General features: G+C 34.3%; 1 protein-coding gene across 1 annotated transcript in view; it reads left to right on the forward strand.

Annotated features, from left to right (window-relative positions):
• LOC144357544 (polypeptide N-acetylgalactosaminyltransferase 1-like) overlaps nt 1-15731 on the forward strand; it is a 90150-nt gene that overhangs the window by 46020 nt on the left and 28399 nt on the right. Inside the window, exons 3-5 of the mRNA XM_085500961.1 lie at nt 602-773; nt 15159-15325; nt 15456-15663. Of these exons, the coding sequence (XP_085357087.1) occupies nt 602-773; nt 15159-15325; nt 15456-15663 (547 nt within the window). The remainder of the gene's footprint in view (nt 1-601; nt 774-15158; nt 15326-15455; nt 15664-15731) is intronic.

Genomic DNA, 15731 nt, shown 5'->3' on the forward strand with positions numbered 1-15731 from the left:
GGGTGGGTGTTATGAGAAGATTTATTTTTACCATAAAAATGAAACCCAAATCTGTATTCTATGATATTTACCTCTATTTAGCATATTTTGCTTTTCCTATATTAGTACAAATAATTAAATAAAATTGTCTTTTTACCCAGCTTATCAAATTAGTTAATTGTCTCCTCTATATATAGAAGTATCTATATTCTGAATAAGATGTTACATTTTTGGTGCAAATACTTATTCAACAGGATTGAAAATATTGCTACACCAAGAATGGAATCAATTTCATGAAAGTATCATCCATTGACATACATTGTACAGTTGTTTATATTAGTATTTTATGTATTTATTTGTATTTGGTAGTGTTTGTTTAGGTTCTTCATGCACACATGTGTACAAGCCCAGTAACTGGTCAGCAGAAACCAGACGTTTGCATTCAAGGCCAAAAGATTGAGGTTATCCCAGTAAATATATATAACGTTACAGTAGATGTAGTGCTAATCAATGTGTGTCACAGAGAGCTAGCCAGTTGAGTTTTAAAATATGCATATTAAGGCAAGATTTCTATAGTTTCTCAGTGTTATTGTATTCATCTTTTTATGCATTTTTTTTTCAGATATGCCAAAACCTGTCAATCGAGATGGACCAGGTGAGCAAGGGAAACCTGTGATTATCGAGCCAGAGTTTAAAAAAGAAAGAGATGAAAAATGGAAAATAAATGAATTCAATTTAATGGCAAGTGATAAAATTGCACTGAATAGATCACTTCCAGATGTCAGACCTAGAGGGTAAGTTATCAGTTAAACCATAAACCTATGTTTAAACAGACTCCTTGGTTTTATACATACATTTGTATCCACTTTTTTAGCCATGGAGTTCTTATAGTATTCCATACATTTTGTATCAATCACTAGTAGCTTCGCGATTAGTGGCTTTCGCGAGGATTGGCTTTCAAGGTGAGTGAGAAGAAACTTGTCTTTTCATCGGAGTTGAGAATCTAATGTTGTATGTGTCATTGAAACCGGGGTTAATCTGGGAATACCATGTATAATTAAAATGTATACAAGATATGTAATTATATGCATAAATGATACATACTGTTAAGAACGCCTTTCACTTTAAATGTTGTTTACAAAAATATTTGTTCACAATTTTATAATCTGGCTTGGAAATTCCCACCAGAAATTTACATAATTCTGTTTACTTTGCATGTGTACTATGATTGCATATTTTAATACATACATTGTACACACTCAAAATATTTATCATATAGCCTGGACAAAAAGCATTATTTTCCCATGCCATTCAACATTTCCCCTATCTGTGTAACTTCATATTTTAGTAAAGGTAGTAAAAATTGATATACATTAACTGGGATGTGATATATCCAAGCTAGTTTCTAGTGCATCCCTCATATTACTTGACAATAGTCTACAAATATTTTGTGAGCTATAATATAATGTGTACATATTTTAATATATACATTTACTCTCTCAAAAATACACACAAATTTGACTAAATATTAATTAGAGAATTCATTATATACATGTATGTATAACCTATACAAAGAAAATCATTATTTGTCAAACTTCATGTGGAAATCCTAATAAATTAGATTTAAAGTTCATAACTGGCGGTTTAGCAATATTGTCAACTTGTCAATGGTGGCTGCAGGATTTGAAAACAAATGAACTGATTGAAAATATTGTATTCACTGACATTTATTTTGTAATAACATTTTTATGCACATGTATACCATAGGGTCCATAGTATCTTTTATAGTCCCCGTTCAGGCTCAGCCTGAAAAGGGGACTTTATAATTCAGGTTTTGTCAAATGTCCGTTTTCCATTTTCCGTCTCCAACATTTTCTCAGAAATTCTACAGCAGGTATCAGTGAAACTTGGCAGGTTGATGAAAAAGTGTCTTCCGAGTATGCACGTAATTTTTTTCCCAGATCTGAAAATCCCAAGTGGGTCTTTTTCACGATTTTCATCAAAAATTACCTCTTCAGGCAACATTGACAGAACGTCTGCACATGCTCAAAATAAATTAATTACTGTAAAATACTTTATTTTTGCTTGCAACATTTTTTTGCTATTTTCGCTGAAGGAATGTTTCAGTTAAAATAAAATCCAGCGAATATTCCCTTTTTCCTATATTTTACAGTCAACTTGTAAAAAATCAGTGAAAATAAAATCAATACAAAACACCCAGAAAAAGTCTTTTCAGCGAATGATAATTCCAGCTGAAGTAAAATATTTTACAGTAGATTAGATCTGTGAGTAACGCTATGTCACGTGATTTCTCCATTGCGTGCATTTTATTGTAGTACTGTTTATACATGTATTCTGTTTGGCTCAGTTGTCTCATTCACTAGTTACTAGAAGAACTAGTAACCTTATTTGATTTCAAGAACTTCAAGATGGCGGCATAAGAGATGGGTTTGCAAAGGTAAGTTCTCCAGTTTCAGCAAAATTGAATGTATTTTGGGGTACGATTGGTGTACATTCTGTGACGTATGTACGGACGTGAATATTATGATGATTGCCAGCTTTATATTCTTGTGAAAAGCCAAAAAAGCAAACAATTGTCTCCAATCTACAAAACTAGTTTGTTAATTGTATACCCTGTCAAATTATTGTACACGAACGATTAATTCATGAGGACATAGTTTTCAAGTAAATCGTTTTCCGGTCTTTTGATTGTGTCGCAATTTCCGAAATATCCACAACTCAGGGGGAAAAGAATGTCCCTGTGTCGATCAACTTATTCATTATATAATAGTAGGTTGCCTCTGATTATATTCGTATTTTTATGTTGTGAGCATTGAACTGTTTAGTTGTAATGAAGATTTTGCCGATCTCGTGCCATTCAACATGGCTGATGTACAGTGACAACACGTGTATGGACGGTCGGACCATGAAATCGCCTGGCGTTTTTTTGGCATTTTTTTTTTAGTTTTTTTTTTAGCTTTTTAGCTTCGCTGTCGACTTTGTCGAGCGGAGCTTATCATATGAGTGATTGTCCGGTGTCCGTCGTCCGTGTCAATGTTTTACTTTTTTGACTTTTTCTTGAAAACTACAAGCCTGAATGCTTTGATACTTGGTGTATATGTACCTTGGGTAGATCTCGCTCAGATTTGTTCATTTTGTGATGATATCTTTAATTCCCTAATTTTGGTGAATATTTTTGTAATTTTTGGTAAAAAGTGATATTTTCGACTTATTGTTAAAAATCGCAAGCCCAATTGCTTTGATATTACATATATAGGTACTACATGTGGACCTCTCTCAGATTTGTTCATTTTGTAATGATATCTTTAATTCTCTAATTTTGGTAAATATTTTTGTCATTTTTGGTAAAAAGTAATATTTTCTTCTTGTTAAAAAACCACAATCATTTATGGTCAAAAATGATATTTTTGATCTCTTGTTGAAAACAGCCCATTGCATTGATACTATGCATATTGTTCATTTTCTAATGATATCTTCTTCTGTTCTTTAATTGAAATGTGCATTGCTAACGGTGGAGCTATCTCAGCCGAGCGGCTGCTTGTTTTTAATATTTTAGATATTTCATTCACTCCTGAGTCTAATTTATATTTTACCGTAGTCATTGACACCTATTGTGAATAGCCTGAATGGGTAAGCTTCGTTTCGACAATGAGCTGTTATTTCTTCGAACAATATTAAATTATTCCTTTGAATGCTCAGTTTATTTTTTGAAAACAACAAATTTTTTGATTAAAAAAAAAATCATGCTGTTTTCTTCGTCAAAATCAAAGCATAAAGATCTTGCTAGAACATCGGTAAATCTACTACTGCGTTGCCTTCACCACGAGGTAAATGAGAACATGGTGGATATCGTATCGCATCGAGCATTTACATTTGATCGAAATCATTCGTTTACGATGTAACTAAGTTGAATATTACTTCCAATTCATAAAAATTCAACGAATTGAATTTTTGGGCGTTATTATAATCATTACTGAATAATAATCAACAATTGCAATACTTCCAAAACAAGTAAGTTATTCACTTGCGAAACACAGAATGACCAGATTGTGCTACCGTGATCATTTGCTACCGGTACTAACCACTAAGCAATGTATTCGTGTTTGTATTTATTCAAAACTTCTTTTAGAACATACTTTACTTTTCGTTATCAACAAAATTATAACAAAAATAATGCATATTACATTATGTGAATTATTTTGGGGGATTCAATTCCAACATTTCGCGATGCCTATAAACCAAAGGCCTTTCACTCTTTTCTGAGTGTGACACCTAAACCAGAGATTTTATGGTGTATAAACTGGCACTAAATGAAAAGGCTGTTGAACCTTATTCAAATTTATAAGTACATGTTATTATGTATTTCATTATGAAAACTGACTAAATTAAATGTGATCTTATTTTTCATTGTTTGAACAAAATTATGATTTATATAGGTAATGATGTTAATATTAATTGTGCAATTGTTAAGATGCCTACCTACACATATATTGTTTTTGTTTCTGTTGCCCTGAAATGGACATTTGTAAAAAAAAAAAAAAAAAGCCCCTTTCTGTTACCTGTTTTCAACTTCTTCCAAAGTAAAACTGTCGAAGCCATGTAATTGCCATACAATCATCAACTGTGGGAAAACTTGTATGTTATTGAAAATCTTTATTTTGTTGTCTGTGAATTAATATAATATTTGAAATGCCGTAATGGTGCAAAATATTCACAAGCAATCGGTCTTCTGATGGCACTACACTGCGCATCTATGCACAGTCAGTATCCCAATGCGCGATAACATTTACTAAGTGATGAGGGTGGTTGAAATGGAAAACTGAATACAAAAATCTAGTAACATCTCAAACGAATTTCCGTCTGCTGTGAATGCATGTTTTGTTGCATCAAATAAATAACCGAATTTTATGACATAAGCTTGCGATCTTGTGCAATAGAGGGGCAAGTGATTGAGCAAAAAAAAATGTGGTTTTATGTATCAGGTCATTGAATGGTACTGCATGGTACCAATGATCTGAAATTTCTGGAGTGCTTGCTGAAGGTTTATCAATCTTGCGTATTGTCTTGTTCTTTTTCAATCCTGCATTTCAGTTACTAGAATTTATACTAAAAAAATAGTTTTTTTTTTTTCTAATAATTCGGCCACTTTCAAAAACAAATATTTTTCTGAATACTGTGAATACTGTGATTGCATAGCGATACCTGTAGGGTCATTGTCAATTAGTTCGCCTGATCAACACAGCGTTATACATAGGGCTGATAGTAGGACAGTAGGTATCCTAACTTGGATGCAATCGCGATAGGTCCACGACCTCTAATGACACGGTCTTCAACAATAGACCAATATTAGTCTGCCCCGATTAGTAGGTCAGTTTCGATTAAGTCCGATTTTACTTGTGGAGCAAGTTGTAACCCTTGCAGGTAGCTGTGTTTGTGGACCGTAGCTGGAACATGATTGTGTACTGGTGAACTTATTGTCTGCACGATGAGAGAGTTCAGTTTAATCACCAGTGTTTGTCATAAGAGTTATGTCCACGGATTTAATCGCACGTATTCTGTTGTTAGTTTTCCTGAAACTGCCTAAGCTGAGATGTTCAGTTTCACAGTCTTCGTCCTCGAGCGATTGATTCTGTAATAAATGTTTGTTGCGTCCCTTCGTCTAACAAAAGATTCACTTTCGCGTTTATGTTGTTACGGGCAATGGTTGCCTTTGCCGTTTTCGGCAATAAAGGTCCGGATGTTGGGGTAACTTTCACATGAGTTGTATCCGGTTTGTCAGTCGGGCGAGTTCTGTTACTGAAACTTTCAGTGCGTTTCTGACTAGCATCGCAGATCAATGTATGATGCCGTTTATTGCATTTACAGCATGTAAATTTACTATAACAGTCCATTGATTTGTGTCTTCCACCCATGCAGTTGAAGCAAAATTTCTTCTTCGTCAGAATTTCTAGGTGGACGTTACCATCAGATACTTTGTGGCATTTTGCTGATGGATGTGAGCCCTGACAAAATACGCACGATTTGGGTTTCTGGTGTAGCCCAGTTCCTACGTGGAGGTTAGCAGCAGTTGCGGTGGTTGACTCGTTGTAGTGCATTTCGGTTGTTGAATCTATCGCAGCTTGATTTGCTTGTAGTTCTTTTAACAAGACTGTTTTCAGATCGAATATTGTCCAAGCTTGGTCACTGTGTTCCTGTGAAATTCGGAGTTTGATGTTTTGTGGCAATTTGTCGAGCACAATAGGGACCAGTAGCTCTCAGTAGCTTTCCTCGTTTTTTCCTAACGCCTTCAGTCCCTGTATATGACTTTCCAAAGAGTCATAGAAAGAACACATTCTCACAAGGCTGTTAATTGGTTTTGGTAGTTGCCATAACGCTGCCATATGACAGGCTATAAGTTTATGTGGATGGCCATAATGATTCTTCAGCAACACCAGCGCTTCTTTATAGTTAGCATTGGTGAGTGATAGCCCTTCTATTGTTCTCGCTGCTTTGTTTTCTAGTTGCGCCATTAAATATTGGCATTTCTGCACGTCTTACAGTGTGTCATCTTGGTCGACCGACGCTTTGAATGTATCTATGAAAGTCGTCCATTTCATAAAATCACCATTAAATTTAATAGGAAGTTCTAGTTTGGGCAGGTTTACCTTTTGGTGTGATGTCGTTGGCGCATCTGATGGTGTTGGTTGATGTTATCGATATATCTGCCGGGTTATTCACGGGTGTTGATGGTTGCTGTGTTCTTCGCACATAACATTTGAAACTTGTTAGGCGCTCTACTATGCTAATGTTGTAGTCATCGGCTTCTTCGTAAAGTTGGTCATACGTGTCTTGGTTAGGTGCGGTTTCTAGAATCGTGTCGTCTACTTTCTGTATTTTCTGGATCCTCTCTTCGATACCGGTTATCGTAGCTTCCAAAACATCCAACTGGGATTGGTTTGGGTTTTCCGCCGCAACGATCTGTTCGGCTTTCTTGATAAGTTTTATAATTTGACTTTGTTGAGCAGCCCTCTTCCTCGTTGGATCTTGTACTGATTCTCCTCTTGTTTCTGGCATGATTGTTTCTTCAATCCTTGTCTCGACACCAAATGTGGGAGTAGGGCAGAAGAGAATTCAGTAACTCTGAAATAACTATGCAACGAGGCAGTGATAAGGTGTCATAGACAAGACTACGACCATACGATAACTGCTTTATTCAGTAAAACTTAAGACTATAAATACACTAACGTCAGATGGTTAGATTACACAAGACAGGATATGCAAATTACTAGTAAATCTAGAATCTATCACTGAACTTGATCTTGTTTATTAGTGTAATTAAATTCCCCGGAGTTACACCCCTTTTCGTAATATTTGGGATTCTCAGACTTGGTGTCTAGTGTCTCCCGACACATGTGTATCTCTTTGACTATACTCATTTTTAAACTTTTTTTTTTACAGTGGTGCTGTGAACTGCTTCAATTTCGCAAGGCAATTTTTTCTGAGTTCCTACAACATGGAGTGTCAGGAACTTTATTGAAATGTTGTACACAAGTTTCATAAAATCCTGAATATATCTAGAAGTCAAAATTAAATGGTTTACAGTATTTTATACCCATTAATAATGATTGAAATGCAATAATATCACTGCACTAAAAAGACTTCGAACAATTATTGTTACTTCTCCATTGAAGGTTATGAGCAGACCAACCTTTACTTGCTCTGAAAACATAGCTTTTACAATTGTTTAAATTAACAGATGTTGTTCTATGTACAATGAATACATTTTAAATAATAAACCTTACTGTGTTAATAACAAATTGTATTTGACAACATGAGAATGATTCTGATGCCCAGTGGTGATGTTGAAACAAACCCAGGTCCTGGTAATATACTAAGACCTGATTAACAAAGAAGTCATGTACATCAAGGTTCACTCAGATTCTTGAGCAAGTATACATGTATGACAAATAGTTTTGTTGCACTTGTGTACTCTGAGATTCTGAACATGGGTCAGTGGAAGTTTTTAGTTGTCAGTACAAAACTAGATTATGGGAAATCACTTTATGATGAGTTGTAACCGCAAAGACTACATATTTATTCACCTGTTTGCAGATGTTCCTTGTACTACTTTATAATCTAATAACGGGGACTGTGACATTTCATGTCTTGTTCTTACTGATTTGACAACACTTTTTCCAGTACTTGTTCGTTATCCAGCATAAATATTGAATTGTTTCATCGGAAGCATAATAACGTGAATTTCGTTCATCAATACTGTATGATGACACTACATTGTATCTTCTGGCCTACCTGTTATTCAGAGTCCCATATTGAGGATGCAAAAGGGTAACATTTACAGTTAAAAAATAGGTGTTTACACTTTACAGATAAAGCTAATTCAAAATTACGAATGAATAAAATAGCTGATTACATTTTACACCTTGGCACTTGGGAGTGAAATTTTTTTTTTTTGCTTTTTATTATCCAAACAGTCTTGGCTATAGACAGTTAAAATTTTGTAGAATTGTGAATAGTGGAACATACTCAAAACATGATTTTAAAATATAGATAACAAGTGCAAACATTATCTCTTTTGAATGCTTAGCAAGATTTAGCAAGGCTGTATGTAAATAATAAAAAAGAAACATGGTGAAAAAACGAAATGACGGGATCTCCATATTATGCACTATATTTAACTTTTTACAAAACGATAGTACATTTAAATTTGGAACTGTTACAGCCATTTTAATTATGAGCATTAGCAAACTTCTTACTGAGTGAATTGTTTTGCAAATTAGCAATTATCTCAACTTCTTTTTAGTGCACATCCCAGAACTTTAAAAAGAAAATAGCTCCTAAACGCTTTGACCTTTTGTTTTGAAATTTTCACAAATGATTGACAATGTGTTTATCTTCAAAACGCCATCGGGGCATTGTTTTTGGTTGAACAGTGTTACAGTAATCGTACAGACAAGTGATAATTTATGCATAAACTTGAAGTAGTGAAATTTGAGCTGCTGCCCTGCAAAATTGACAGTTTTCAAGACCGCACTTTCTTCATAGTAAACAGATGTACCCATAAACCAATTTTGACAGGAAACAGAAGCATGGTTTAGAAGCTAATTAGTCGCCGTTCGGACGTAGTCCGAAAACGGGGACTTATGGTTTGCCCTCTGTGCGTCCGTGTGTCCGCGATCACCTGTATCTTGAGCATGCATGGACCAATTAAGTTCAAACTCAACTCATACATCACACATTATATGGGACATATGCACATGCATTTTTTTCATGATCCGATTAACGATAGCCGAATAGCGGCCATTTTAAGACCGAAAATGCATCAAAATCGCACATTTTCACTATTCCGGACCCGGATCTCAGTTATGCATCGACGGATTTTGTTCAAATTTGATACATACATTAAACATAATAGGATCTTGATGCACGTCTTTTTTTTTTCGGATCAAGTTCGAAACTGCCATTTTGTTTTAAAGAATTCAGTTCTGGATCCGTATCCGAGACATGTCTGGATTGATCAAGTTCAAACTTCACACACACATGGTACATCATGTCACAAATAGATATGTGCATTTGTTTCATGATCCGCTTAACAATAGCTGAATGATGGCCATTTTAAGGCTAGAAATGCATCAATCTGATTGAAATGCGTCAGATCAGATGTATGTAGGGCGGTATTAAAACAAAATCACAAAATCAAAATCAAAGTACAATAATAAAATAAAAAGGCATTAATAACAAAAGTAATAAAAAAATAAAATTAAAATAAATTTATAGCCAAAATAATTAAAGCCCGTACACTACATTGTACATCAGATTTTAATCAGATTGGAAATGCATCAAAATCACGTATTTTCACAATTCCGGAACCGGATCTCAGTCATGCATGGATGGATTTTGTTCAGATTTAGTGCATATATTAAACATAATATAAGCTTGATGCACACTAATTTTTCTTCGGATCAAGTTCAAAATGGCCAACTGGTGGCCATTTTGTTTTAAAGAATTTAGTTTTCGATCCATATCTCGGACATGCCTGGACAGATCAAGTTCAAACTTCACATACACATCATACATTATATCATACATATGCCTGTGCATTTGGGCCAGTCCTTTTAAGGTCAAAAATTCACCAAAATTGCACATTTTCACCATACCGGAACTGAATCTTAGTCATGCGTGGGCAATTTTTGTTTAAATTTTTTTTTGAATGTGTTGTAGGTGCATTTCGGTCATGATCTGCTTTGAGTGTATATGTCACTCAAATATGAACGGAACGGGGACGTGTCATTGACAATGACTTGTTTTTTTTAAATCACTTTTGACCAAACAAGCACATTTTTGTGCATATTTCAAACTACAGTGTCCATAAAAAAAAGTACTAAAAAATTTTTAAATTCATACAATAAGCTTTCCGAAAATATATAGTTTTGTGGACAAGAGAGGTCATCTTGGTTTCCTAATTAACTAATTAAAATACCTGTCAGGTAAACTGTATCTCTACCTTAAATTACTAGTACATAATTATGAAAATAAAAAAACAATTGATTACAGTTTACGACAATAACCCTTGGCAACCCTCATGTTGACTACCATGTCTCAGACCGTTTAAACCCTCCATGTTGACTACCATGTCTCAGACCGTTTAAACCCTCCATGTTGACTACCATGTCTCAGACCGTTTAAACCCTCCATGTTGACTACCATGTCTCAGACCGTTTAAACCCTCCATGTTGACTACCATGTCTCAGACCGTTTACTTACAAATGTACTTGTCAGTGTCTGACTGGTATATACAACATGTGACATAGTAAAAAAAGAAAGCTAAAAGTCAGTTGCTTGTGCCGAGAGAACAACAGAACCAAAACAATATGTCAGCCGTCGCCTTCCACACCAGCGATGTGATTTTACACATACAAATTGAGAATCACAATTGCATAGAAATGAACACTGAATAATACAGCTATTTCGGTCAGCAATTTTTATTATAGATGCTCTGAACTAATGCCAGGTTTTGATTAGTTTTGGGTCAAAATCTGCATATTAGGGATTTTTTGATGGAGTGTCTGGAAGCCTTTCAATTTGGTCATATCTTTCAAAAATGGGTTAAAATACTGTACTCTGGCACACAAGCGTGTGTAATGAATAATGGTTTCACTACGGGCTACTTTTCATTGAAGCGAGGAGTGAGGCAGGGCGATCCCTTGTCACCCTATCTCTTTATTATAGCTTTGGAAATTTTACTAATTAACCTCAGAACCGACCCCAATATAACAGGTATTTCTCTGGACTCACTGGAAGTCAAGTATTCTGCATTTGCAGACGACTTGACATGTTTTTTAAGCAATGAAGTATCATGTACTGTATTTTTTGAAATGTTGGACAACTTTCATCTGCTCTCTGGACTCTGTATCAATATGGAGAAAACTGAGGGCATGTGGCTGGGTCTTTGGAAGCAGAGAAGAAAAAAGCCTTTTAAAATTAAATGGCCAGAAAATCCAATCAAAGTTCTCGGAGTATATATCTTGTACAATGTGAAGAACAATGTCAATATGAACTTTGCATCACCTCTGAAACAAATGGAAAAAACAATTAATTGTTGGAGAAATCGGTCTCTCACTCTAATTGGCAAAATTCAAATTCTTAAGACCCTTGCCATATCGCAAATGAGTTATATTATGCGAATGACATATGTGCCTTCAAATATTCTTGACAAAGTTGAAAGGGCTGCTTTTAAGTTTCTATGGAATGGTCCGGACAGAGTGGCAAGGCGAGTCATGGTAAAAGATATTGGGAAAGGAGGGCTGAATGCTCCAGATGTAAGAGCTATGCACAAGATGTTTAGAATTGGTTTCTTAAAGAGATTTTTGGATGAGAACATTCAACACCCTTGGAAAACATTTCTAAACAAACGTCTTAGACAAGTGGGTGGTACATTTTTATTCAAGTGTAATTTTGAGACCAAACTGCTTAACCTGTCCTTGCCACAGTTTTACATAGAGGCATTGGAAGCTTGGTCGTCATGTAATACAATTAACGATAAAACTATTGAACTTAATTATGTCTCTGAACAAATGATTTGGAATAATAGGCACATACTAATTGGAGGCACATCTGTGTATTATAAGGATTTAATTGTTAGGGGATTTAGATAATTATGTTCATAACTTGTACCGTAATACCCATCTAATGCAGTGGCAAAACCTTCAGGTTAGGGGATTGAGTCAAATTGATATACTGAAGCTATATGGAATTATTCAGAGTCTTGCACCTGAGTGGAAGACTTTGGAATGTGAAGATAGTTTTGAAGAATTAAATACAGACCAGTATTATTTTGATAACGAATATATTAAAATTTCCAAAATTACAAAACTGAAAATTAAGAAAGTTCTGCAAAGTCAAAATGACTCTGTTCCTATCAGTGAGGGCTACTGTGAAAAAAAGTTTGAACCAACTAGAGATTGGAAAGCCACATATAACTTGCCATTTAGAGTGGCAATAGATGTTAAGACCAGAGAATTTCAGTTCAGATTACTCCACCATATTTTATATACTAATTATGACCTAAAGAGAAGGGGGGTACAAATATCTGAATTATGTACATTCTGTGGAGGTGAGAGTGAGACACTTGAACATCTTTTCTTTTCATGTGATGCAACAAAATTATTCTGGTTAAAGTTCCTCCAGTGTTTCAGAGATGCATTAGTAATGAGGGAAGTGCCAACTCTTGGTGAAATTTTATTTGGGGAAGTGACTCTGTCTAGGTTGCACAACCACTTACTGCTTCTGGCTAAAAGACACATTTATCTTATGAAAATGAGAAACCTAAAACCCCACTTTCCAATTTTTCTAAACCAAGTCAAGTATAACTATCATCTTGAATACAACATTGCTGTGAACAAGGGCAAAATTGAAACACACTGTAATAAGTGGATTAAAATCCACCAAATTGTTATGTCTTGAATGCACTTGTATATTAGTCTGTATATGTACGCAGTGTATTCTGCTTATTGTATGTATTATGAATGATTACCAATAAAAACTTATAAATATAAAAAAAAATCTGCATATTAATTACCTAATTTGCATAATGATCAGCAAATTTTCGGCTTTCCACTGATATTTCAACTACTAATCATTACATTTCATTGAAACTTGGTACCTAGATATCACGGGACACTGCACAGACTTGGTAGTTTTTAGGGTAATATCAGAACATATTTTAATTACCTAATTTGCAAAATAAATTAATTTTCAGCTTTTGATATTTCAAGTAGTAAGCATACATTTCAGTGAAACATGGTAATAGATACTCAAGGACTATGCAGAGATCGATTGTTTTGGTATGAATATTTGTGCATAATAATCACCTAATTTGCATAATTAGTTAATTTTCAGATTTTCATGTATATCTCAAGTACTAATCATCAAATTTCAATGAAACTTTGTACATATGTGCTCTAGGACAATGTACAAATATGATCAGTTTTGGATTAAAATTTGTTCATATTAATTCCCTAATTAGCATAATAATTCATAATTTTTTGGTTCTGATCACATTTCAATGAAACTTGGTATATTGATGGTATGTTACATTGCGCAGACCTTATTAGTTTTACACTCAAATCTGTTCATTTTAATTTTCTGATTTGCATAATTAGTTTTCAGCTTTTCCATCAATATCTCAAGTACAAATTTTGAATTAATTTTTACTGTGTCTCTAATACTCTTGGCACACGGGAGTTTTTTCTAAGCTTTCTTTGATAATGTATTGAGTTTTGTATTTTCCCACCATTGTGATGAGTTGTATTCTCACATTGTCTTGCAGTTTATAACAGCTTTCTATAATAAGCCTCTTTTCACACAGAAATGTCAGTACATTTAAAAAAAACAAAAACATTTAAACCCACTCTGTTGTGTTGGTTTAACAACAGATTCTTTGTAATGTTTCATAAAAATACAGTATTTTACCAAATCCATGTTGACCTCGCTTTTTAGTTATTAATGCTTCTAAAATAATTCGATAAATGTAAAAAACAATATTTGCTGTCTGCATCAGAAAGAGACTGGAAAATCGTGTTCAATATATTTGACAATTAGTCAATACATTCCATTTGTTACTCTAAGTTACATTCACAATTGCAGTGTTTTATTTGACATCGTGTGAAAATACATGACTGTTATCAGGTGTATATAAATTTGTTGTTGTCGTCTCTGTGATTGCATTCATTACTGATTTCATACACTTGTATAGTGTTATATTCATGTCAGTAGCAGTACTAATTCAGCCTGTTGCACGCAATGCATTATATTTGCCACAGTCAATTTGATACACTAACTATGTTAGCAATTGTAAAATGTTTTTATCTCTCTGATGTCTAATCTTGATTGCCATAGATATATTCTTGCATATATTGTATTTTCTTTATTAGTAGCACATGTGAATTCGTAAATTACAGAAGTAATGATTCAGTATAATCAGTATTCATTTTTTTAACGATTCAGTGCTTACATTTCTGAAAAGTGTCTTGATTGCAGAGCCATCATGTGACTTTTGAACTACTTGGGTCAAAACATTGTGTGTCCTACAATAGTAAAATGCTAAAATGTTTTTCTGTAAATGTGGTGGAAATAAAATAATCTGCCATAAATAGTTTGACATCCTGTGTATTGTGTGATGTAAATAACATTTTAAGGTTTTTGTTGGATGCAAATGTTTCCCATGATGCAATATCCAATACTCGGGGTGAAAATGTTCGAAAATCGCACATTTCTGTGTTCATGTTACTGAGAATTTTCATGTGTTAACAGTTGAATCATCAGTTTTGTTTGGGTTTTTGTTGGAATTTTAGAGGGAAAAAAAGGGAAAATTTTCCTGAAAAATCAAATACAAAAATACATATAAAAATGTATGTGTGCAGCAAATCCTCCGAGCCTTAATGATTAATTACATATAAATTTATAGGCAAAATATATGTATGCATACCTTCATGAAAAAAACGGTAGAAATTTGCTTTCAAAAATATGTTTAGCCAAAAAAAAAATCCTGGTCCAAAAAATACATTTTTTCTTACTTTATAGCCTTATACGCTATACAGTACATAATAAATAAGCTTTAATGATGAGATGCTGAGCTATTTTCACATTCTTTCTATTTCCAGGTGTAATGATAAAAAGTACCCAGGAAAGCTACCAACAACCAGCGTCATTGTCGTATTTCACAATGAAGCCTGGAGTACGTTACTCAGAACAACACATAGTATTATTAATCGTTCACCGCGGGAACTTTTAATGGAAGTCATTTTAGTAGATGATTGTAGCACTCAGGGTGAGTACAGTTACCAGCAGTATATAAGACTACAACTAAGTATATTTATGATACACTAAGTTATACTTACAATGCAACACAACTAGAGATTTTCACTCAGTTATTTCATTGTTCTGCTTTATTATTCTAGAACATTTGAAAAAACCGTTAGATGATTATGTTGCCAAATTACCTGTACCAGTGCATGTAGAAAGGATGGAAGTGCGATCTGGTCTGATACGATCGCGTCTTCGTGGAGGATCGGTTGCCAAAGGAGATGTACTGACATATCTGGATTCACATTGTGAATGTACAGAAGGATGGTTAGAACCGCTTGTATCAAGGATCGGTGATGACAGGTATGATGTCATAATTATGATAGCTAGCGGGACCAATCATGATGTGTTTGACTTTGTTTGAATTGACC

The sequence above is a fragment of the Saccoglossus kowalevskii genome, chromosome 7, assembly GCF_978046115.1.
Source record: "Saccoglossus kowalevskii chromosome 7, keSacKowa6.1, whole genome shotgun sequence".
Taxonomy (NCBI): Eukaryota; Metazoa; Hemichordata; class Enteropneusta; family Harrimaniidae; genus Saccoglossus; species Saccoglossus kowalevskii.